Source organism: Balaenoptera ricei, chromosome 11, assembly GCF_028023285.1.
Source record: "Balaenoptera ricei isolate mBalRic1 chromosome 11, mBalRic1.hap2, whole genome shotgun sequence".
Classification (NCBI taxonomy): Eukaryota; Metazoa; Chordata; class Mammalia; order Artiodactyla; family Balaenopteridae; genus Balaenoptera; species Balaenoptera ricei.
Window position 1 is genome coordinate 95,197,957 of NC_082649.1, and position 25,745 is coordinate 95,223,701.

Consider the following 25,745-nt stretch of genomic DNA (forward strand, 5'->3'; position numbering starts at 1 on the left):
ATGTCTGGTGACCAATTCAGAGTTTGTTAGCAAAGAGCCCTAGGTGTCCATATAGTATTTGATGTACCAGCGTCATGCAGCTCAACTGCAGGTTGGCCCTGGCTCTGTTTTTCCCTTAGGTGATCCCCAGCCACTGTGTGAGTGACACAGGAGCCCTGGGTACAGCTGTGAGAAGTTTGCAGGCACAAGTGGTCCAGGATCAGATAAAGAGGCAGGCTGTCCCACCCTGCTTCTGAACAACAGGAAGTCTTCCATAAGATTGCTCCCAGGCCCATGGCACAGGCTGACTTTCCACCTCCTCCCCTCCAGGCCCCAGGGGCCTGTTCTGTTGACTATCGTGGCCTTTGTTTTTACTTCCAGGACATCACTGATGAGTGCACCAGAACCTCTCCTCCCCCTCCTCCCCCTCCTGCCCCTCCCCCCCTCCTGCCCCTCCTCCCCCCCTCCTGCCCCTCCTCCCCCTCCTGCCCCTCCTCCCCCTCCTGCCCCTCCTCCCCCCTCCTGCCCCTCCTCCCCCTCCTCCCCCCCCTCCTCCCTTTCATCCCCCTCCCTCGCCCTTCTCCTCTTCCTCCACTTGACTAATGGTAGGTGACAGGAAACCTCCAAAGATTTCCAGCCAGACCAGGGAGGCTCTGCCTGGTCCTTTGTGAGGGTACTTATTGTTTGAGACCCTGGGGAAGAATCTGTCCCTGCCCCCGCCTCCTCCCCCCGCCTTTTTAAAATTGGGACCCCTGGCAGATGGCTCAGTAGAGGATCATTAACTGTGGTGGATGTATTGGCCTGCGTTTTCTGGGGGAAATGTAAAGTATGCCTAAAGTTTATTTGTTCAACTATCTACTTAATAAGCATGTTGATGAGGAAGAAGATACTTAAAATTTTTCCCTATCAAAATATTATGTGGCGACGGTAGAAAAATTAGGAAATACCAAAGTAGAAAAATTAGCAAACAGAATTGTGCATATAAAAGAACATCAGTTCTCCATAGTCTTGTCACCCAAAGAATAAGAATGGTTAACATTTTAATCCATGTTCCAGGTATCACCATTGAACAGTTGTGTTTACCAGTCATGTAGACCAGGGTTATAACCCTGGCCTTCCTGATTGTTAATTATATGTGGCTTGGCCATCTTAACCTCTTTGTAGCTCAGTTTCCCAACAGCAAAATGGGAATAATGGTAGTGCCTGCCTCATGCTGTGGTCCTGAGAACATTTGTAAAGCTCTCAGCACAATGGTGGGCATGATAATGCTTGCCAAATGCTAGCCATTATTATTGGAAATGGTCGTAATGCAGAACCTTGCTGCATGAGCGTGGTCCAGACATCTACTGCAATTATCATCTGCAGGCAACGTTGAGTATGTCATGCTTTGTCATTCCAGAACACTGAATTGTGTCCACTTCTTCCCATTAAGGGCCTGAAACTTTTAGTAAGGTGACCAGGTGGTGCTGAAAGTTCAGTGAATAACAGTCATGCTCCTATTTCCTGGCCTGGTCTCCACTGGGGCCAAATACTCATTCAAAGGCCAAGCCCGAAAGGAGAGTCAGTCACAGTAGACAAGTCCCCTTGCCCTCTTGCCTGAGCACGTACCTGCTCTCCTGCATTCAGCAACTTCCCAGTGTCCTTCTGGGAGGTCGAAGTGTGCAGACACAAATTTGGTCTGACTCAAAATTCAAACAGAACTTGTTTCCCAGTAATCAGTTCCAGAAGTACACTGACTTCCTGACCCTTTATGGTAAAACTTTCGTATATAAGCACATAAGGGAAATATTAATGCCCCTTCGTGGTTTTCATTTGTGCAGCTTTTGGGGATGTTGTTTAAAACATTGGTTTGCCTTTAGGTATAAAATATCCAGTTAGGAAGAAATGACAGGATGATAGACTCGATTCTGCAGAGTGGGACTTGGCAAACCGCCCCTCTGCCTGTTGTCTGTCTTTCCCCAAGGTCCAGAGATGCTGGCTCTTCTGTTGGAGAGTTGTGTTCTCAGCCGCTGTCTCTCTTTATACATAAGTTCAAGGCAGTGCTCTTTATCTCTCTTGTAACATCTTGGTTGTCGGGGGGATAAATTAGTTTTTCCTGGCTGTTTCTCACAAGCAGTGAACTGAGGTTCTTTAATGGTTTGTTTTCTTACCTGCCACTCCTGCTAAGGTAGGAGAAATGCTTCCTGAGGTTTCCTGCTAATCGTTGCTGCATACTTCTCCCGAAAAGAAAACTTGGCACCCAGAAAGCAATTTCAAGAGAGTATGCTTCTCCACGCCCTTACAACTCTTGTGGCTTTGTGGGAGGAATGCTTTCTGGCAAGGTATCTTGAGTAAAGAGATGGGCAAAGATGTTTAAGGGGGTCTGGGTTTGGAGGAGAGGTCTGGGGAAGTCCTAGGTGACCCTGAACGTCTACACACCAGGTGCCTGAGGAAATGATGGGGAGTTACTGCAGTCCACACCAGCACACGCTCTTCCCACAAAACTGAGATTGTTTCTTAAATGTCAGTTTAGTTTTTTACAATTGGCTCCCACTCCTCAATATTTATGGCCCTGATGAAAGCTGTTTCTATGAGTCATGTCAATATTTTCGTTGATATTTGTGTGTGTGTCTACTAGGCTGTGTAGAGATTTCCTGAATTTAAGAGCATTTTCTAGGACTGCCCCTAACGAGCTGTGTGCGTTCCTGACCAAGGTTCTTAAGCGACCTCAACCTTACTCTTCTTAATTGCATCGGGAAGGGTTTGGACCAGGTGCTAAGATTCTTTCTCCCTCTGCAAGTGTTTCTTGGTGAAGGATGAGAAGGAAAGACACTGGAATAGCATCTGGGTGAAGTGTGTAGGTTGTTGAATTCTTAAAAGGCTGCCAGAGCTTTGTGGTATTTATTACTAGGTTTCCTCTTATTAATTTCATTTTGTTGCTTTGGCACCTCAGCCCAGGCACTGCCGGACCCAAGTTTTATACCAGGTGTTTCCTTCTGACTGAACATTCCCTGAGGCAGATTGAATACGTTAATGTTTCATAAGTCAGACTTTCCAGCTCCTCATCACTGCAGAGTTCTTGGCTGACTTCCCTGCTGTCTTCATATTCACTATTTATTATCGAGGGTCTTCAACTTGGAGAATTGGATTCAGGCATGGTTTTGTTAGAAAGAAGCATTATTGTGGTTGGAATATCCTGAAATTAAAGAATATGTGGGAAAAATGTGGTTACAGATGTCCTGCTTGGCTCAGGGAACTGCCTGCCTGTCGCACTCCCATTTAAATTTGACTTTTAAGTAGGACGCTTTGGAAAATTGAGCGAAGCCAATTTTCAGTGGCTTTTTTCCTCCCCCCCCCGAGCATTTCTTTCCTTCTAATAATGTTGCATATTTTACTTTGTCTAGGATTCTCAAGAAAGCCATGTCTGACAAGATGTCTAGTTTCCTTCATATCGGAGACATTTGTTCTCTGTACGCCGAGGGATCGACAAATGGATTTATTAGCACCTTGGGGTAAGCGCACCTGGTTCCTTGTGTGGCAGGATTTGTTTAAGACATCATAACATCAGCTTAAAAACCGTGATTTTTCTAGGACAAGAATGTTTCCATTTTACTGGCTTTTCCAGCAGTGGTTGGAATCATGAATATCAAATCTCACGTTAACCAAGTTTAACATCTTACACAAAAATACTGTTTTCCTGTCAGTTCTCTGCAAGAGTGAAATCTCATTAGTTAGGACTCTGTTAATCCAGAATTTATTATAATTTCCTCTTTTTTCATATGTCAGGGGGAAAGTGTTAAGTATATGGGATGAATTTTAAGATTAATATATACAGACCCCAAGGAAGTGCTTTAGCTTCGTAAAAGCTCTTATTTTTAAATGCTGACTTGTTTGTTGTACAAGCAAAGACCAGAACTTCTCAGATGCTTATCTCTCTTCTTCGAAGCAGAACTTTTCCTACTTCAAGTTGCTCTGTGCATCTGAAAGTTACAAATTGCACAAAGTTCTTTAAATCAGATTTTTGGTCTTTTGTGCTTTCTTCAGTTTTTTTTTTTTTTCCCCCCAACTCTTAAGGGTATAAATACATTCCCTAATGTACTCATTTGATTATCTTCTCCCTTCTTTCCCTACTCCTATTGTCTAGAAGAGGAAATGAGAGGTGAATTAGCCCCAAAGGCAGACACAAGCAGAATGGGGAGTGAAGATGGTTAACTGCAGAAGAGTCACAAATGGTCTATAATGTCTTTGCTGGAAAGGAGTAGTGGGTGACATTGTTGTATTTGGCAAGAGCTGATCTCACATAGATGGGGCGAAGGAAGGCAACAGCTTCTCCAAGAACCTCATTCTTACAGCAGCCAGAACCTTCATTTTAATCATACTTCTTTTTTTTTTTTTTTTTTTTAATAGGTTTATTTACTTATTTATTTATTTATTTACTTTTGGCTGTGTTGGGTCTTCGTTTCTGTGCGAGGGCTTTCTCTATTTGCGGCAAGTGGGGGCCATTCTTCATCGCGGTGCGCGGGCCTCTCATTATCGCAGCCTCTCTTGTTGCGGAGCACAGGCTCCAGACGCGCAGGCTCAGTAATTGTGGCTCACGGGCCCAGTTGCTCCGCGGCATGTGGGATCTTCCCAGACCAGGGATCGAACCCGTGTCCCCTGCATTGGCAGGCAGATTCTTAACCACTGCGCCACCAGGGAAGCCCTTAATCATACTTCTTAAAGTATGCTCGTTCTCTGGTGTTTGTGCAAAGTGAGTACTCTCGGGCTGTCATGCAGTTACTCCAGCCTCAAAGAGCAAGTTATTTCAGGTAAAGAATTCTGTAGCTCAACTGGACCTCTCTGAATAAAGATTTTATTTTCAAAAGTCATCCGATAAAAACAAGTCATCCACGACTGCCTGATCACCAAATCAAGTGATTTTTTTTTTTTTTCTCAGTCCTTACCTTTTTTTTAACTTCTCTTAAGACCCACCCTTCACATTTTACCTTCTGTGGCTTTTGGCAAAGAGTCCTGCTGCTTTGCCTCTCTGTTGTCCTTTATTTTCTTCTTGGCTGACTCCTTGCTTTTTCCATCCGTGGTTGAATCTTGCGTCCTCTTCTTATTTTTCAGCCATAACAGCACCAATAATAAGTAGGAGTGGTAACTACTTACACGAATCCTATGGGTGTTTACAGCTCTGTGCTGCATACTGTACATACACCATCCCTTTAATCCCCGAACAGCTTTTTACAATGAGCACTATCATGATTGCTATTTATGGGGGCAAAACCTCTGAGCATCAGAGAGGTGAAGTCACCTGGCCCGGGGTTTCACAGTTGCGAAGACTCAGGACTCTAAGACCAGCACTCCTAACGGTTGCCCTTGACAGGGTAGACTTTTCCTTCCTGGCTTTGCTGACCACCCCTCTCTGGCTGAATTTGCTCACCACCCTCCTAACTGTCTGCCCAGAGCTCTTACCTGGATGCCTTGTTAAACCTCAACCCCACTATATGCCCCATCCCTCCTCTTTGGCCCCAGTTTCTTTTAACGGTGCCACTGCCCTTCCAGTCACCCGGGCACGCTTCCTGTCACTTGCTCAGTCTACTGTGCCAGCCCCTAAAATGTTAGTACCTCCTTTTCTTCCAGAGCATCTGTTCTTAGATTTCCTGTGAAGTACAGAGCTTTCTAAGGGTTTTCCTCAAGTATTCTGAACAAATTAATGATAAGGTCTCCCCTTTTAACATGAGGATGGCTCTTTTTTGAATTTTGGGCCCTAGTCCTTCCTTTAGATGCATATTTTATTCCCTTGGTTCCCTGCACATATTTGAGGATAATTGGCGTAAAAATGGATTTGGAAAATAAAGTGTGACCTTTTTTTCCTTCTCATATTTCTTACATTTATGGAGCACCAGTCATGGATGATGATGAGTGACTGCCAGTTTTTGTGGAATCAGCCTCCAGCTCCATTTATGTTGCCCAGTTCCACTTACATAGATGGTGGTTACCTCCAAATGGCTTTATTGACTCACTGAACTTTAGAACTCAACTAGGACCTTGGAGAGCCCAAGCGTATGAACTGCAGTGTCAGAGAAGTGCTTCTGAATCACCTGCGGAACTTGTTAAAAATAAAGGTTCTTGGGTCCCATCCTGGAACACGGCTTTAGTAGGCCTGGGGAGGATGGGCACACTGGTATCAATATATTTAAGAAACAAAAAGTCTTATGAACATCTCCCTACTTGAGAATCCTTGAGACCTACTCTTCGATTTTACACATGAAGAAACTGAGACCAGGAGGAGTGAAGTGATGGTGTTAGCGTCGTGCTGCTACTAGGTGGCCGAGTGCCATCTACAATTCATTTTCTTCCAGCCTAGACTGGGACCCTTTCTCCTACCTCTTCCTCCTTGTTTGAGAGCTTGATGATAAATTAACCCAGTCCTGCATTGGATTCCAAGGCATTCCCCCCGGCCCCTGCATACACATGTTATATTTGATCTGGTGGCATTACCTTATTTATACTCACAGAGGCTCATGGATTCTTGACTTTCTGCTCTTGATTTTTGCATTACAATTCAGGCTATGACCACACTGTCCCTCTTGTTGATGCAGAGAGCTCTTGTGTCTTGGAGCTGAAGGAGGCAAATTGCTGGTGGGACACTTTTGAGTCATCCACCAAGTAGATACTGAGCACCCAGCCTGGGCAGGAAGTGTGCTGGCCCTGGGCACCTTCTGGGCCACCAAGCCGGCAGCTCTCTGCCCTCGTGGAGTTCGTAGCCTAGTGCACCGTGTGTGTTTCAGCCCAGTGATATTGGGGGGACAGAGGAGAGGCAGAGAGGGCCTGGGGCAGGAGAGGCTTGAGGGCCTTCATGGAGAAGATGGGGGCTCTGAATCAGGGTCTTGAAAGACGTGCAGGACTTTAGGAGTTGTCGGGGAATTTTGGAGGAAGGAGCAGTAAGAATTAAGGCCGGGTGTTTAACGGTACCTTGCCTTTGGGGAAAGACACAGATTAATGGGAGAAACCCTGGAAAACCGTATTAACTGAGAGCAAATTCTGTGGTCACTTGGAAAATGAGCCAGTCTTTCCGATACCACTTTTAGGAACTTGGAAAAGTCATTTAAACTCCTCAGAGCTTCAATTTCCTCATCTGTTCAAACAAAAATATTGTTTTAAAATCGGTTCTTCTAAAAGCATTGTACAAGTCAGATTGGTCAGTTGGGACTTTAAACACGGGGTCTTTATATATAATTTGGGGCTGCTTATTTATGTGTAATTTTTGCACTAGTTGCTTTTGAAGCTCCAGAGTCCTTTCTTACTTCGATGCTTTTGTATGTGGGGTTCCCTCGCTCTGAAAACGCTCCCGTCTTCTTCATCCCCCACCTTGATTTCAGTTTCCAATAGCTCCAGTTTTCCCTCTTCCACCAGCAGCTTTTCAGATGGCCTCAGGCACCGTTAGTTTCTGGCTGTATTTTGTTCTCTTCCCTTACAGCCTTTGGTTTATATTCTTGTTATCAGTTTGTCTTTGTGGCTCCTGCCCGAACTAGCCTTGAGCTCCCTAAGGGCAGGGGCCTGGCTCCTACTCATCCTCACATCCCAGGGCCTAGCTCAGTGCCTGGCATGGGGTGGGCCCCTCAGCTACCGTTGGTTGAGCGCACGGATCCCTTGCTATGCCCCCGACTTGAGCATTAGTACGTGCTGTGCTCAGATCTCTCATGGCTGTGGGTAAGAGAAAAGAGCCACAGAAAACAGTAGCTGAATGTGTCCATTGCAGAAGCAGAGTCTTGGGCGTTTGGATGAGGTTTAACTCCCTACATAGGAAACCTCTAGTGTCAACAGCTCCCTGGCAGGAGAATAGGGCAGCCTAAGTTTTGTGCAGGAATAGCCCTGAGTATTTGATTTTTGCATAGTGCTTAGGGTTTTATTCTCTTAGACTCGGCTTGGTGCAACATTTATCTTTATTTTCTTTGCAGCCTGGTTGATGATCGTTGTGTTGTACAGCCAGAAGCTGGGGACCTTAACAATCCGCCCAAGAAATTCAGAGGTAAGTTGGTGACCTTCCCAGAGCGGGTCCCTTGCCTCATTTGAAAATTCATGAAGTGTGTTGCTCTGTGTGGATTTAGTTTTTTTAAAGCAGTCATAGGCTTATTTGCTTACATGTTTTTTAAAAGTATGATACCAATTTCAAGCTTTCTGGCCTCTTGAAAATGCATAAATAAGTTCAGTGTCAAGATTGGGATGGCTTGTATTAGGGCCTTCATTTGTCTCTTGAATACACGTTGGTAAGTGCTAACTCAGTTTAAAGCCTTACACTTGTGCAGATATGTCCAAACAAACAGGATTTATGGATTGAGTCACAAGGAACAAGTGTTCTTTCAGCAGATCTTGGAGCTTTGATATCCTTAGATACCTCGCCTTGGAGTGAGAAGTTCCTGATTATTACTTACTTTTTGAGTTAAAAGGCATAGGTGGGACAGCTTTCCTGCTGGTAGCCTAGCAGTGTTGGCTTTCTTTGTAGGCCTCTTGCGTTTGATGCCTTCCTTGGAAGGTAGATTAGTTTATTCCAGGAGGTGTTTAAAATATAGTTGTTATCTTAAAGTGAGAAACATTTTGTTTTTATTTTTTGCTGTTGCTGTGGTGAGTGGTTCTCAGCTCTGGCTGTGTAGTAGAATTATCTGGGAGAGATTTTAAATTAAATGGCTGTCCAGGGCCCCACTCCAGGCCAATTAAAGAATCTCTCAAGGTTGCGGCCTAGGCACTGGCATTTTTAAGGCTTCCCATGTGATTTTTATATGCAGCCAGGGCTGTGAGAACCCACTAGGTTAGGTATTTGACTGATGGCTTCAGTCCCAAAGAGTTTAAACCTTGCTGTTTGCAGATTGTATCCTTTGAGTTATAAGTTCTTATTGTTAGGTGATTTAGAAACTGTTTGAGTTTTTTGGATAAAAGCTAAAGAAATTAGAATAAAATAGGAGGCAGACGTTCAGATGGAGAGAAGCCATTTGGAAGACGTTCAGTGTTGAGCTGCATCCAGTTGGCATGAGTCTGCCAGCAGAATGTTTTCACCTGGGGGGTGCTGGTGGGAGACTGTTAAAAAAAAAATTGTTGGCGTAAGCCTGATGTGACAGGAACCTGAGGTTCCTGTTGCCTCTGTTGGCTTTTTCTTCTCAGTTCCTGTTCCATGTCATCTTCCAAAACAGAATCCTGAATGCAGCAGAAAGATTTGATCCAATGATCATAATCCAGTCACTCACTCATAGAATTAATTCCCTACTCTGAATTATATAATGTGCTGCAATTTATCTTTTAAAAGAGCCAAGAGTGATAGACTTGAGCCAAGAGTGATGGACAGATAATGTGCTAAGGGCTCTGCAAGCATTTTTAGCTCTTGGAAGGGTCTGTTCTCCCTGGGAGGGGATCGAAGCCCTCAAAGGTAGAGGTTTAGTAGCTTGTCTGGAGTCACAGAGCTGGTGATGGATGGAGTAGGAGCTGGGGTTGTCAACTTGGGCTGCACAGACATTGAAAAATATCACATATGAGCTCCACTTCCAGAGATTCTCATTTAATTGGGCGTTTGAGGTATTTTGAAAGCTCCCGGGGTGAGTCTCCTGTGCAGCCTAGGTTAAGAACCACTGCTAATAGAGCCTGAGCTATAAACTCCCAGCTTTATTACGTAGCAGGGAGCTGGTCCACACATTGCTTTTGCAGCTGGGAGCAAGTGAAGGGATGGGAAGCTTATTGCTTGGGTCCAATGTGAGCTCTTATCCCATTCTACACCCAGGCTCTGGGAGTTGGGAAAGGAAGCTGAGAAAGATGTTAATGTACTGTACAAAGTTAACCAGTGGCTGTTTGAATACAGGTTTAGAACGTTAAAATAAACAGGACCATAGCCAGGGGAAGTCAGGAGAGAGATATGTTTTCCTGGCACTAGGGTAAAAGTGCCTGGTGCTTAGATGTATAACTGGTGGCTGATTGGAAGGGATTGTTTTGAGATAAAAGTGACAGTCCGATAGAGACCATTTAGAAAGAACCAAACTCCGTTTATGGCCTGGCCTGGTTCTACAGGCGGTCACGTGACAGTGACTTAATTTGTTGACTGTCTTTCCCCATAAATTAAAAATAAAGATTTCTAGGTTGTGAGGTGCTTTGTACTTGTGGGAAATCTGGTTCAAAACAAGCTTTGCTGCAGGCTTTGTGAATGTAGGTCAGGACTGCCTAAATTCCTTGTTGTGAGCCGGAGGCCCTCTGCACACAGGTGAGGGGCCCAGGCCCATCTCCCTTCGCAGCCGCTGCCGTGCCAGGAAGGTCTCTTCCACCTTGGAACCCGGGCGACATTTTCCAAAGCAGCCTTTCAATTCTGGTGTAGCGTACTTTGAAACATTTTTCTCTAAAATGAAGAGAAAGAGCTCTCTTTAGAAAGGGATGACTGCCTTTCCAAATACTAGTCTATTTTGAAGTTAAAGTCATTTTGATGTTTAGAAATGGTGCATAGGGCAGTTGGGCAATTTGGAGGCATTTCTAGTCCATTTCCTTGCTGTGCCATTGCACCTCAAAGTTTAACAAACACATATGGAAAAGTGAGGTGCTGGCAAGCGGCCGCATAGGATGATGGAGTCTTTATCCGAGCAATCAGCAGAGCTACATTTAGTCATTTGGGTTTGCTGTCGCTTCCACCGTTTCCTTGCCAAGTTATTTCCTATACTGAGAACCATCGTAACCTGTTCTTAAGTAAATGGCAGCCAAAGGCCTATTTATGTAATACTCCCTGTGGCTTCTGACTTGGGGTTTTTAATTGTGTGAGCTCCTCTTGAAATCTGCTACCCTCGTGGTTAATAACATAGGCTGTAGTATCAGGCTTCCTGGGTTCAAATCCAAGTTCTACTCATTCTTAGCTATGTGACCCTGGACAAATGGCTTAACCTCCGTGAACCTTGGTTTTCTCATCTGCAAAATGCAAGATGGTATTAGTCCCTCCCTCATAAGGTTATTGTGACGATTAAATGTGTGTTCCGCATTTAGTACTGAGGGAGCCTGGCCCTTAGTTAAGGGCTCAGGAAGCCTTAGCTATCCCTGTCTTTTTGTTCCCAGTTCTTAGTACAGAGCCTAATGCTCATAAATGGTGGCGGAAGGGAAAGGAACTATATGTGAATTCTTATATATGGTTCCACTTTTTGTCTTTAAATGCTTCTGTGGTTAGGGGTGTGTACGTGGACCCCGTGGGCCTAGATTTGAGGCCCAGTGTTCCCATATACAAGCTGAGTGATCTTGATAGATGACTTAAATTTCTAAGCTTGTTTCCTTACTTATGCAATGGGGGAAAAAGAATTCCTTCCTCATAAAGATAATAGGATTGAAGATAATATGGGTAAAGAGCCAAACAGAGTAGTTGGGTACACAGGGCTTGCTCAGTGACAGACAGGTTGCTCTTATTTTCCACAGTAGATGCAGAAGAGTTAAACTGCTGAACACACTTGCTTCTTTCTGATGAGTAAAAGCACATTTCCAAGTGAACTGCTTTTTTTGTGATTCCTTTGACTATATCTCCTGCCCCTAACATTGTCTATAGGAAGAAAAGATTGGCTGCACGTCTGTTTCACATAAGCCAAGGCTTTTTCATTATCCGAATGAATTTTGGACCGTGTCCTTGTCCTCTAGGTGATGAGAAGAGCTGAGATGTAGAATAATTCAGTTACTTTAGTCCTTTTGTTAATGTGGTACCATTTTAAAGCACCAGTGTCCATGGAAGGGAAGGCAGAATCTCTTTTCTTCCTGATTTGTGTTGCTTTGCCCATAATCTTAAAAGAATAGGCAAGGCAAACATCAGATTGAAACTGGGAATAGAAACTTTGTGGTTAGTGATTTCCTTTCTCTACGTTATCTTTTCCTTTTCACTCCCACCCATCCCTTCCCCCTAGTATATATACCGGCATCTTCTACAAAGAAAAGATGGAAACTAACAACCATCGTCCATTTTGATCCTTGAATCTCTGCTGTTTTAAGTATAACCTTCAGCACTGTTGGAGTGGAAATAAGAACTGGGGCTTTTGGGAAATAAGATAGACTTTGGTGTTGATGCGGTTTATTGTGTCATCTCCTTTTTCAGACTGGAGCAGTGGTCCAGTTCTTGCCCTCAAAACTTGATCTTTTCCATTTATGTCAAGAGGCCAATCTTGGCCCCAAATTCTTGATCTTGTACAGATGCTATCCTATCAGTGTCACCAAGGTGTGAGAGGTTTTTAACCTGGTAGTTGAACCTTTAGTTTCAGAAGAAAAGCTGTTTGAAAGAAAACTCACAGTGAAAGATGGGGAGGAGTTTAGTTTGGGCAGGGAAAGGTGAGGAGAAAGGAAGCATTCTGATATCGTTCAGTGCTTCATGTGAATTGGGGAAGAGCTCAGAGATCAGGCTGAAAGTGTGGATGTTTTAGGTAAGTATCACCCTTGTCCGCTGTGCTTCGTCTTTCTCCCCTAATCAAGTTGGTTTCAAGCATAATAATCCACTAGGTTGATGTATTATGAAAATGAGTGCTCAGCTCAACAAGCGTTGAGGTCCTGCTGTGTTCCAGCTGCTGGTTTTGGTGATAAGGGAAGGCAGGATGAGTTGAACACAGTCCCCCTGGCTTTTTGAGAGTCTTAAGGTGTCTTGGAGAAACAGACCCACATTATAAATAACAGTAGCCAACAGTAATAGAGCATTTACTTGTGCAAAGCACTTCCCGTGGATTCTCTCTTTTAGTCTGGTAACCTTCCTATGAGGTGTAGGTATCAGTGTTCCCATTATGCAGATGAGGAAATTGAGGCCCTAAGAAATTGAGAAGCTTGCCCATAGTCACTTAAATGTCCCTTCTTAGAATGATTATTATCATTCCACAAACATTTATTGGTTGCCTCCTGTGCACCAGCCATTTATGTCCCAGGGAGGAAAGATACAGACATTGTCAAGGAAGTCAACGCCAATACACAGTTAACAATTTTCAGGGCTGTGTTGAGAGTAATTTGTTGTCCACGTGACAGCTGTTTATGTGCAAGTAGAGGTCCAGCAGGTGAAATATCTTTCTATAAAGTAGGAAAATTGCCTCTCTAATCTAGTAGTTTGTTGGAGCAAAGTAGTTTATGACACTTTTCACGTGTTCTCTCTCCTTGAGCTTTGCAACACCTTTTCAGCCCAGGGTGTATGTGTTTTATCCCTGATGCCATTTTGGCTGACAAGGGTTGAGGATCTGGCCCAGCATCACATGATGTGTGAGTGTCAGAGTCAGGCCAGAACCCTGTTGCAAAGGCCTGGACCCAGTGCTTTGTCTTCCCTCTGCCCTAGGGACCCTTCCCCACGCAAAGCACAAGGGTTCCTTCAAGCCGTGTCACCTGCAGTCTCTAAATGGGAATGGACTAGGTTATGGCTTTTCTGCTGTCTGCCCACACTCTTTCTAGCATTAAGTTAGGACCATATAAATGAGGAAGAAAGCCCACTGCAAGATAGAAGACCACTTGGACCCTTTAACTTAATGCATTTTTAACTTTTTAACCTATCACCAGGACAAGGTGTGGGGTACTCAGTCTGTGACCTGCAACATTATTTGAATCTCATTTGTAATGCAAATGAGGGTCTGGTCTGGGGCAGTATAACCCTGCCTCTGGGCGTCTCCTGAGTAACATGTTGGCTGAAGACTCCTGCTTGCTCAGCACGCGTCCCCTTTAAAACAATGACAGCCTAGGAATCATGGTCTCAGGACGATACTGGGATGAGGAGCGTGCTGGTTGGCGGTGACAAACCACTCTGGATCTAAAGCATGGCTGTGTATTTGAGGATCAGACCTAGGGCCTTTTCATTTTTATTGGACTCTTCTTTTTCTGCAGTCCCAGAATGCTTGCACTATGTCAGCCCACCTATTAGGGGGCTTGTGGATTTAGTAAGATGGCTTGGTTGAGAGAGAGAAAGAAGGGTTTCCCATCACCTGCAAGCTCGTTGTGAACTGTCCTGGGATCTCCCAGCAGCTTTGAAGGGAGCCTCAAATAAGAATGGCATTTTTCATGATCCAGTGATGAGAAGTATTTGAGCACCAGCAACCCGCTTATCTGATCACAATCTTGCCTGCGATTTAGGCTGAGGTAGGGGATGGTCCTTCGAAGATGTGGGAAAACTGCTAGCCCTGGAGTAGAGAGCCCCAGGCGACCTGAGAGCTAGCGCCTTGGGCCCAGGCTCTGCCCCACCCACTGTGACGCCGTGGTGGTGGTGGGGGGGGGTCGCCGCATCTCTCCAGGCCTCCGTTTTCCCATCTGCTCAATGGAGTTTAGCTTGAAACTGCGATCAGCGCCAGAATAGGCCGGTTAGCATTTCACAAGGCAGCATTGTTATCCAGGAGCCTCGTGCTGTCCAGAAGTAGGTTTCTGTTTCTTTGGGATTACAGGTCTTCTTCGTCAAGATAAGACGAATGGATGGAAACAGCCAGGCCTTATTCTGAGGCCAAATGGGGACACGGCCTGGCTCTTGGGTCACAAAGGTCATCTGGACTAGGGTGGCCATAATGAACTCATAGGCTCAGCTTTCTTTCACACCCGCTGTCCTTCCCTGCCCGTTGTCTAATTGTTGCTAAGCAACATTATTTCTCCTTTTTTTTTTTCCTTTTGGCAAGGCCTCGAAGGAATGAACCCATATCTTACTTAGTTTTAAATACCTACATGCGAAGGGGAGGGCCTCCCTTAAATTTTGTTTGTTCTTTTGATTCTAATCCATGATGGGCCTTTCGCAGTGGGCCTGAGTTTTCTGCCTGTCTGGTTATAAATAAGGCAGAAAAATCACTCTATTTAAGGTGCTTGTCAAGTATATGCCTTGAAGCATATTCAAGGTTTTGTGCGTGCCAGCAGCTGCTTTGTGGGAACGTCTCTTGCAACGTGTTCCGTATTCACAAAATCAATTCAAATTTAATAAAAAGATTAGTAGGTTTTTTTATAATCTTCATTTCAGATTTACCCACTTATCCCAATCTTGAACCAACAGACTCCATCTAAAGGGAACAACACTGTCATTTAAATCAATTCCCCGGACAGCCTAGAAGGGTCACAGCGTGTTCCACGGTCACTGGGGTGATGCCTGCTGCGTGATTGTTCTGGAGTCCCACGCACTGCAAGTGGCCCTCGCTGGGTTCCGGCCTACTTGCTCAAAGCTTTCAGATGCGTGTCTGAAGGTGTCTGAGCGTCCTGCACATGGGCACAGGAGAGCTTTATACTCTGTTGCCTTGGATGGCTTCCTTTTTGAACAGCTGAGTCACCCTTGGGAGAGTAGACCCCAGACCCCTGTTTTATATTCATTTACTCATAATAATTCATTTGCTAATGGAGGGCAAATTTCAGCTCTATATGCATGAAGTGCTTCCATTGTAAGGGATCTGTTTTCTTTGTCATCTGATTGAATCTCAGTATTGCTGTTGTGGCTTCCTCCATTGAGGGCAAAATTGATTTGGACAGAGAGCACGTGTAACTGCGTCATACTGTTGTTATATGGTTCTCCTGAAAGCAGAACATAGTGGTTGATGAAGGACTTTTTCTTTTGGTGAAGGCTTTTATAATCCTGTCTTCAGAGCATTGATGAAGTTATGTGGTGAATCACTTGAGTTTATGATAATCCTTTCCCTCCCTTTTTTGACAGATGAGGAAATTAGAGACATTTAGGTCGTCTCCTGGGGTCAGAAAGCAATTCTGTGTCAAAATTGGGATTGGGACACACCCTGGGTCCCCACCCACACTATCTTTTAGGCTGCTGTGTTTGAACAATGGATTTAAAAAAAAAATTTTTTTTTTATCCTATCACCTTGTGTAATTAATGATAATCTGCCCTCCATAAGTGCAAATAATAGTGAATACCATGTATAGTGCTTACATATGTTAATGAAATTTAATCTATTTATTTAATTTGTATAGTTTCCTTTACATACGTTAATTTATTTAACCCTCGTAACAACCCCATAAGGCAGCTACAGAGCTATGAAGTCTTGCCCTCCTTTTATAGATGAGGAACTAATGTACAAGAGGTTGAGTGGTGGGTCCAAGTTACATAGTTCGAAGTGGCAGAGCCAGGATTTGAACCCAGACAGTCTGACATCAGAAGCCTTCCTTTTAATACCTACTCTAAACTGCTTTAGAAGGAGACGGGCCTTTGAGTATTCCTTTGCCAAATTACTGGACTCCTTCTTAATCACTTTCTTCCTCTACTGCCCCGAAATATGGCATTCTGAAATGCGTTGCACAGGCGCAAATGTCTGCATACTGGAGGTACATGCTAACTGCCTACTTAACAACCTTCAGTGTGGTGTGTATCACAGCTGTCTTCTGTTTTTGTCTCCCCAGCTAGCTTTTGGAGCACCTGGAGGGACCAGATCTTGCCCTGCCCTCTTGGCCCAGCGCCTGGCATAATGCTGGTCCTTAGTTAAAAGCTGGTTGAAAAGGAATTAGTGCTTGTTCTAAAATGGTTTTCACTGTTCCCGGTTCTTGCAGCGTTTTTTGCTGATGACATTTTAGGTTAACTGAAGGCTAATTTTTTTTCTACATGGATGCCTGATGCTGTCCTATAACCTCTCTCCAAACTACCTGAGTCTGGAAAGATTTCTGAGCAGATGTCTTATAGTTGACTTGTCTTCTCCCTGGAATGTGGACTGGCTTCATCCTCTGAGGGTGTCTTCTCCTTGACCTCCCCCAGTGTTTGATCTTTTTTCTCTCTTACGCCCACAGTTTTGAGATTCCTTGGCTTCATTCAATACATGATCATGAAAAACAAGCAATAATTAATTCCCTTCCTCCTTTGTGTCTGGTCTTCTGGCAGAGTCATGGTATGCCTTTGCTCTTGACTGTTGGAGCATTCCTGTGGTGTGGTGGTGTATTATCCCCACTTTCCAGTTGGGTACCCTGAACCTGGAGAGGGTCAGTAACCAGTCTGGACCAAGCTTGGATTTGAACCCATGTCTGGAGTGTTCTTGGCAATGTCTCTACTCAACCATTGCAGTGAATTAATAGAGTTGTGCTTCTCAAGAAGCACCTGGGGCGTCTTATCACATCCTGGGTTCTCCATTTAAGAGTCATACTGCTCAATGGGAATGAAGCTAAAGGAGGGGTAACCAGGAGGATAGGTCCCAAAGTCATGACGTTCATGCTGAACGGTGAGTAACTGAGAGAACTTGAGACATTTTAGACTAACTGGGCAACAACATTTCTCACCTAAGTTGCTGCAGTGGTCTCCTTGCTGGTTTCTGCATTTTCCTCTCTGTATCCTTTGGGCCTGAGCGTTGGGGCCCCTCCCATCCATTCCCTGCGCCTAGAGGAATCAGCGCAGGTCTCATGATGTCACTTGGTTGCTTGGCGCCCTTGGTGGTTCCCTAGTTGTGCTTAGGATGAAGGACGTGCTTTCGGGGTTCGCAGGGTCCTGCGTGAGTCTCCCTGCTTACCTCTCAGCCTCACCTGCAGTCCCCCCCCGGCTCCACATTCTGTGTTCCAGCCACACCGAGTCATTTCATCCTGGCAGTCAGGGTACTCGCTCTGTGCTCTGGGCCTTTGCGTGTCCTTTATCTTCTCTCTGAAATGATCTCCCCATCTCTGTCATTCCTCCTGGGACCCCACCCACCCAAGTCTTTCTCATGCCCACTCATCCTTCAAACCTCAGGCATCCCCTGTGGAGGGTCTTTGCCGACCCCCGTGTACACACAGGCTACTCCTCCTCAGCCCGGACCCTGGAGCCAGACTGCTAGGGCTTGACTCTCAGCTCTGTTTTATGCTGGTCATGTCAGCTTGAACCTCTCAGTATCTCCATTTCCTCATCTTGAAAATGGGAAGATTATTATATGCACCTCATGGTGTTTTTGTGAGGGTCAAAGGAGCCAGTCCATGTAAAGCACTTAAAGGAGTGCCTGGCCCGTATTAAATGCCCTAAAACGTTGGCTGCTCTTGCTGGTGTATGACTTCACTCTTACCCACTCCATTCATCGTGAGCTCGGAAGCTGTGCCTGTCTCCTCTAAGGCTTTGCACAGGCCCTGGCCTGTGGTAGGCTCTTGCATATTTGTAGAATGAATGAAGAAAAACCTCTAAGGCATCACTTCTGAAACTTGAATGGGCACCTGGGGATCTTGTTACAATGCAGATTCTGATTCAGTAGGTCTGGGTGAGGCTTGAGATTCTACATTTCTGACAAACCGCCATGCTGATGCAAGGCCCGAAGGGACAACTGACAGTTGTCTTCTCTTACTGTGAGGCTGTCATATGGAGGGATGTTTGGAGCCCAGAACAACAGAGAATTAGGGCCAGCAGAGGAAAGTGACCAGGGGCAGAGTTTTCGATTTTAGAGATGTGCTTCTGACTGTAATAAATGCTGAGCCATTGCTTAGGGAAGAGGCCTGCTTCAAACTACTGAGTTTCCTCTCATTCATAGGGGTCTGAGCATCTGTCAGGGATCTTGGAGACGATTTCTGCTCTGGGACAGAGGTTAGGTAGATGATCCCATCTGACTGTAAGTGTCTGTGTTTTCCCACCGAAGGACCCAGCTGTTTCTTCTGTTTTTGCTTCCCGTGGAAGCCCTGTGTTTGGGGGCACTGGGTCAGCCAACAGCTGGGGAGAGTACAGACACGCTCTCCAAATGAGTGGCTCTCAGGGAACCAAGTATGTTCAGTTCAGTGGGTAGAAAACAATAGGTAATAGTGGAAAGATGGAATTATTGAATATTTGAAAAGGTGAGCAAATATAAAAATCCAAAAACCTTTCTGAATCAGGATCCTGCCAGATCTGGTTTAAATGAATAGTAAGATGTATTGGGGAGGCCATGGGCATCGTGGTTGAGAGTGCTGGCTCTGGAGTCGGACTCGGGCTCAGGTCCCTGCCCACCTCTCATTAGCTGTGTGACCGTGGGCAAATTACTTAACCTCTCTACACCTTAGTCTCCCCTACTGGTAACTATGGTTAATAATAGCCTGGAACCGATGGGATCTTTTTAGGGTGAGGTGATGCATGTGTGTAACACTGTTGGCAGCATGCCTTGCACAACCTAAGCACTTAATATGTAGTAGCTGAGTAGCTCTTGTGGCTAAATTTGCAATTAACAGCTTTCCGGACATCTCTTAGGAACATCAGACATTGCCCTTCAGACGTTGATATGTCCGTTTTAAAACTTCAGTATGTGGAGTGTACAAAGATATCCATGGCCAGGCACACTTTAACCTCTCTGCATTTCTTATACTTTATTGAGCGTGTTCATGAACAAGAGGGAGCTCGAGAGCTTGCAGCCTTTTGAAGAGAAACCAAAGGCCTTTCTCTACTTACACAAGCCTTGATCAGGGCCTCACTTACTGATGGGGCGTTCACTTGAGATGGCAATCCTGCCTTATGTATAGAATTACAGGCCCAGCCGAGAGAGGAAGTTGTGTTTATCTTAACCCAAGCAGCAGGCACTCGGACCACTCTTGACAGACAGGAGGCAGATATTGCCAATCTGCTCTTTTCCTGAAATTCCCCACCCTGCTGTGTGTTTTTTGTAAGTTCAGAGGGGTGCCTGCCAGTTGGCCTGCAGAGTGACATTCTCTACCTGGCTGTGAGGACAGTTGAGCTTCCAGGAGAAGGGATATCCAGCGGCTGCTTCCTTGGTACTGTTGGCCAAGGCAGAAGCCAGCGTGGCTCCTAGAGAAGGCAAGAATTGTACTTGTGTCCACTGACTTGGGGAAAAAAGTGGAGAGTGGCCACAGGTGTGGGGAGAAGAATGTGTCTCTTCAAAGAGTCCATCTTTTTTCACTGACAAAGCAATAGCTGGAGGTCAGGGCAGAAGAACTCCAATTAGAGCAGTTGCAATAATTGAGAAAATAAGTTGGGCAATTATTTCTCTTATTGACATTTAGAAGTTCCTTTTTTCGTCTGGTATTTTTCCAGGTACATTTGAGTTCCAATTTGGATGCTTCTGAAATGTCTGGATATTTTATGCTGCTAAAATTATATGTGTCTAAAAATGTTATCAGTGATGACAGTTAAGTATAAGCTCACTTGGACTTATGCTAGCAAGTTTCTGAGACTGAGGTCACCCCCTCCCCCATATCCATTCTCAGAAACATGGCATTTCAGGTAAAGGTAGAAAATAGAATAATTCAGCCTAGGTTTAGCCATCACGTAGAGGCCTGCTCCTGAGAACTTTGCTTCGGTCTTGTCGACGAAGAATACTGGGGTTTTGTTGCCATAGTTTCAGTGAAAAATTTGACCTTAGCTACAATAACATACAGTTAGAAAGAACTAGCTAATCGGTTTTCTAAAATTAGTGCTCTCTAGTACATAAACCAGTAAGCACAGAGTATTTAATTAACTATTACACAAGGATATAAAAGCCCAGGGGAATGCAGTCCCTTGATCCGGTCAGGGGGAGGAAGGAAACCCATAACTGTCCTTCACTGGTCTCTTGCAAGCTAGAAGAACTTTTCTTTTTTTTCTTTCTTTTTTTTTTTAATGTTAGCATTGACTTTATTTTCAGATCTGTCAGGAATGAATACACAAAGCTTGCTGAGAGAGCAAAACAGAACATTCAGCATTATTTCCAGTTGTCCCTTGCGGGGTACAGACTCACAAGGCAAGAGCTGAAAATGATGTTGGGCCGCGATTCTCACAAGGACACTTGTTGGTGGTGTCGTAGTCGGCTTGGGGAGAAGGAGAGGCATTTGGAAAGCTATTTCCTGTCTGAAATCTTAGCAGCTAGGTTCTAGACTTTAGTTCCTTTGAATGCTGAATGTGTGATGAGGGGGCCAATGCCCCTTTGTTGTCCCCTCATTCTGAGTACAGCTGTGTTCTTCCCTCAACCCCACAGTTAGCTGGTCATTGAGCGCTGATTGAGCGCCAAGAAAATGACCCGTATGTAGATTACGCAGAATTTGGCATCTCTTGTCATCTACCTATTAAGACCCCTGCCTGCAGTAGCTCATCTTTTTGACGATGGCTCGATATGTTACCAGTATTGCATCAATCCAGAAAGCTGTGTTAACATTTCTGGAGCGAGGAAGGTTTCAGGCTCTGTGGTTTCAGGACATGTATTCAGATCCCTAGCTGACATTCTTGTCTAATTTTTCCACTGCCTGCCATGGATGCTGCAGAGGTGTAATTGAGTTCGTCTGTTTGCCAAGTTTATTACTGTTTGAAAGCATGGCTCAGGATTTTCTGCAACGTCCATTGTTGTATCTTCTTATCAATAACATCATGATAAATGTTCTCTCTCAATTTCATTATTATGATTTCAACTTTTTCTCTTTTACCCAAAAACAATTCTTTCATAGAATTTGAAGTGTGGGCTATATTTAAGGGGCTATAAACTTTCTCCATTTGATTTTTTCACCATTTTGCATGTTTCTGTATTGGCATCTTAACTATTGCAATGGAAAACATGTGCTTGGCAAGACTCTTAGAAACATAGTCTGAAAGGTCATTGGACTGTGCAAGCTTCTTGACTATTTACAAGGTCATCTACCTGAACAAATAGAAATGGTCCCTGCCCTTAAGGAATTTGCAATCTTATGAGGAGAGATGAGTGAGAACTACTTTGAGGATTATTCTTAGAGAATTGAATCCTAGACATGGTTTTATTTCCCTGATATTCATTGTTTCCATGTATTCCATCAGGTCACTGTGCGCAAATCATTTGAATTCATCTTAATAATAGCTTAACTGTAGTGAAGTGGATGGACCTAGAGACTGTCATGCAGAGTGAAGTAAGTCAGAAAGAGAAAAACAAATACCGTATGCTAACACATATATATGGAATCTAAAAAAAAAAAACGGTTCTGATGAACCTAGGGGCAGGACAGGAATAAAGACGCAGACGTAAAGAATGGACTTGAGGACACGGGGAGGGGGAAAGGTAAGCTGGGATGAAGTGAGAGAGTGGCATGGACATTATACATTAGCAAATGTAAAATAGATAGCTAGTGGGAAGCAACCGCATAGCACAGGGAGATCAGCTCGGTGCTTTGTGACCACCTAGAGAGGTGGGATAGGGAGGGTGGGAGGGAGATGCAAGAGGGAGGAGATATGGGGATATATGTTTATGTATAGCTGATTCACTTTGTTATACAGCAGAAACTAACACACCATTGTAAAGCAATTATACTCCAATAAAGATGTTAAAAAAAAATAATAGCTTCAGAAAAAATGCAGTTAGAGAGCTTGATGGAAAGTGACAGCACACATTTTAAAGTACTTCCGGTTGACCTGGCTTTCACTACCGTTGTGTCCTCGGGCCCTTGCATTAATGTGGATAATTGAATTGATGATACTTAGCAAGTATCATTGAAGAGATTGAGTGTGTCCAGTTGGTTGGTGGAATGGTGAACTAGTCCAGGCTCTTGGCTGTGGGTAATAGCCAGCTTGAACTAGCGCAACATAAAGGGGCTTTTATTGGCTCAAACAGCACTGGCTGAACAACTGAATTGCATGAAGGGCAGGGATGCAACAGCGGCTCAGGAAGAGACCCGTTCAGGCACTGAGTACCTTCAGCAACCTGTGTCCATCTCTGGTCTCTTCCTCTCTCTGCACATCTGCTACTTTGTGTTCTCCTGTTCTCATCTAGTTTTGGTGTCAAGGTTATACTACACTCCTAAAAGGAGTTGTGCCGTGTTCCCTGTTTTTCTGTTCTTTGGGAGAGTTTGTGTAGCATTGGAATTAGCTCTTCCTGGAAACTATAAAAACCTATGTGTTTTCTTTATAGCAAGATATACTACTTATCAGTAGACAATTTTCTTATGTCCTTAAAGGGCTATTTCTTCTTGGGTCAGTTTTGTAAGTTGTCTTTTTCTGCGAAGGTAGCCATGCCATCTAAGTTTTCAAACCTATAATATCCTTCTATTATCTTGTTAATCCCAGAAGTGTCCGGTTTGGGCCCTGTGGTAAGTTTAAGAGTCTCCCTCTCCCTCGTGATGTCCACTTTTAAACCCCCAGAACCTGTGAATATATTACCTTATTTGGTAAAAGGAACTTCACAGATGTGATTAAGTTAAGGATCTTGAGATGGGAAGATTATCTTGGATTTTGGGAGGTGCCTAATGTAATCACAAAGGTCCTTATAGGAGAGAAGCAGGGGGATTAGGGTTAGTAGTAGGCGATGTGAGGATGGAGGCAACAAATTGGGTGATGTGGCCATGAGCCAGGGAGTACAGGAAGCTGGAAAAAGCAAGGTAATAGATTCTCCCCGGAAGCCTCTGGAAGGGGTGCAGCCCTGCTGACAGTTTAATTTTAGATTTCATGACATTGAGAGCACAGATTTGTATTGCTTTAAGCTACTAAACTTTGGTACTTTGTTACAGCATCAACAGGATTATTACAATAATAATCTGAATATTATTTGTTCTTTTTTCTGGATAAGTATTGGCACATTTTTCTGTCTTGTTAGTCTTCAAAGGAACAAATTTTGGCTTTATTGATTCTATTGTAGGTTGGTTTTGAAGTTCATTAATTTTTGCCTTTTATTTTATTCGTTCTACCTTCTTTGGATTTATTCTGCTCTTCCTTTACTACTCTCTTAAGTTGGATAATCAACTCCAAATATTGAGCCCTTCTCACATTGTAATTCAAGCATCTAAAGTTGTAAATTTCTTTTAATATTGCTTTAGTTGCGTCCTACCTATTTTGACATGTATTATTTTTTATTCTTATTAAATTTTAAATACTTTCTTATATCTACTATCATTTCTTATTATCTATGAGTTATTTAGAAGTATTTCACATTTTCTGTTGTATGGGAGATTTCTGGTTCTGTCTTTAAAAATTTTTTTTATGACTTAGTTGTATGTTGGTCAGACAATATGATCTGTATCTATCAGTTCTTTAAAACTGGAGCGGCTTGCTTTATGGCTTAGCATGTGACCTATTTTTATGCATATTCCACTGTGCTGGAAAGAATATGCTTTTTCCAGCCTGGGGTGCAATATCCTATATATGAGTTCATTAGGGTCCTTTTTTGTTGCTGTTTTTTGTATGCTGGATCTATCAAGACATTTCTTAAAATTTCCTACTGTTAATTTTCTGAGGTTATGGAACTGTTCTATATCCTAGTTGTGTTGGTGATTATACAATACATGTATGTGTTAAAACTCGTAGAACTGTGTACCAAAGAAAAAGGTGAATTTAACTGTATGTAAACATTTTTTAAAGGTTTAAAAAGTTCCCACTATTACAGTGGATTTGTAATTTTGTCTTGTAATTTTTAAGTTTTTGTGGTTAGTTTTTTTAGTTTTTAGTTTATTGAAGTTATGTCAGTAAAGGCTAACACTTGTAAAATTGTTATAACTTCCTGGTGAACTAAGTGTTTTATCATTATGCAAGGAACATTTTTATCTGTTTTATGTCTTGAAGTCTGTTGTTGTCTGTTATTAATAAACCCACACCAGAATTGTTTTAGTTAGCATATATTTGGTATAACTTGTTCTTTTAAATTATGTCTTTATGCTTTGGAGATGTCTCTCATAAGCTGCACATAACCAGATTTTAAAAACTATTCTGACCATCTTTGTCTATTAATTGGAATGTTTACTCCATATATATTTGTTGTAATTACTGATGGTTTTGGATTTACAAACTTAGCTTGTGTTTTTCTTTTTTTACCTCATTTTTTTCTTTATTTTTTTCCTTTCTTGCCTTCTTTAAATTTCACTGAAGGCTTTTTTGTTGTTGTTCTCCATTCCATTTTTTTCCCATCTACCAGCTTGAAGGTTATACTTTACATGTTTACTATAGCAGTTACTCAAGATATTTTAATGTGTATTTAATTAAGCCTAACGTACAATACAAGGACCTTAAAACATTTTGATTTCTGTCACCCTCTCTGAGTATATGCTCTTGTTAGTACTTTATTTTTTATTTAAGCTTACATATTAGATATGATTTTTTATATTGTCTTTTTTAAAAAATTGACTTAACGCATTAGAATTTGTCAGACTGTCTATCTGGGATAATTGTCTTTCCACCTCAGAAATGCCCTATAGAATTTAGAGGGTCTGCTAGTGGTAAATTCTCTTTTTTTCTTTGAAAATACTTGTTTTATTTTGTTTGTCTGAAAATTTGACTTTTATTCTCGAGTGATAGTTTTGCTTGGTATAGAATTGTAGGTGGATGGGTACTTTGTCTCAGCATTGCTCTTTTTTGGGGTTCCATTTTTGCTGTTAAAAGCAATAGGCAGAAAGTTTGTATTTTCCTCTCTGGTTGATTTTAGAATCTGCTCTATGCTTTTGCTTATCTGCAGTTTTATTGGTATGATTCCAGGTGTTGGTTTGTTTTCATTTATCCTAAATGATATTTGTTAGATTCCTAGATTGAGGGTTTTTTTTTTTATAACAATAGTGGAGAATTCTGAGCAATTGTCTATTGGAATACTTCCTTTCCCAGTCTGTCTGTTGTCTTTTGGAACTTTAGTTAGGTTATGTTTCTTAACCTCTTCATCTTTTCCATCTTTGCTCTCTAGCCTGTGCTCTGGATAGTTTTTCAACTCTATCTTTGTTTACTAATTCTGTTTTATTCTAAACTGCTGTTTATTCTTTGAGAGTTTAATTTCAATTCTGTTTTTCATTTCTAAAATTCTCTTTGTATCTTCTAAAAACGTTTGGTCATTCTTCCGTATTCCTCCATATTTTCAAGCCTCTGTTTTACTTCTTGTTGCATAAAACAAAACAAAACAAAACATAGTGTTAAAATATTCTATCTCTAAAAATTCCAGTTTTCTACAGATCTGACTCTATCTTCTGTAGTGGCTGGTTCTAAAACTGGTGTCTTATTTCCCTGTGTATTTTGTGATTTTGACTATTGCTTGTGTTTTGTGGATTTTCATCTT

General features: G+C 43.1%; 1 protein-coding gene across 1 annotated transcript in view; it reads left to right on the forward strand.

Moving 5' to 3' along the window:
* Positions 1-25,745, forward strand: part of ITPR1 (inositol 1,4,5-trisphosphate receptor type 1) — a 324,648-nt gene that overhangs the window by 21,254 nt on the left and 277,649 nt on the right. Inside the window, exons 3-4 of the mRNA XM_059940230.1 lie at positions 3,363-3,470; positions 7,905-7,975. Of these exons, the coding sequence (XP_059796213.1) occupies positions 3,379-3,470; positions 7,905-7,975 (163 nt within the window). The 5' untranslated portion in view covers positions 3,363-3,378. The remainder of the gene's footprint in view (positions 1-3,362; positions 3,471-7,904; positions 7,976-25,745) is intronic.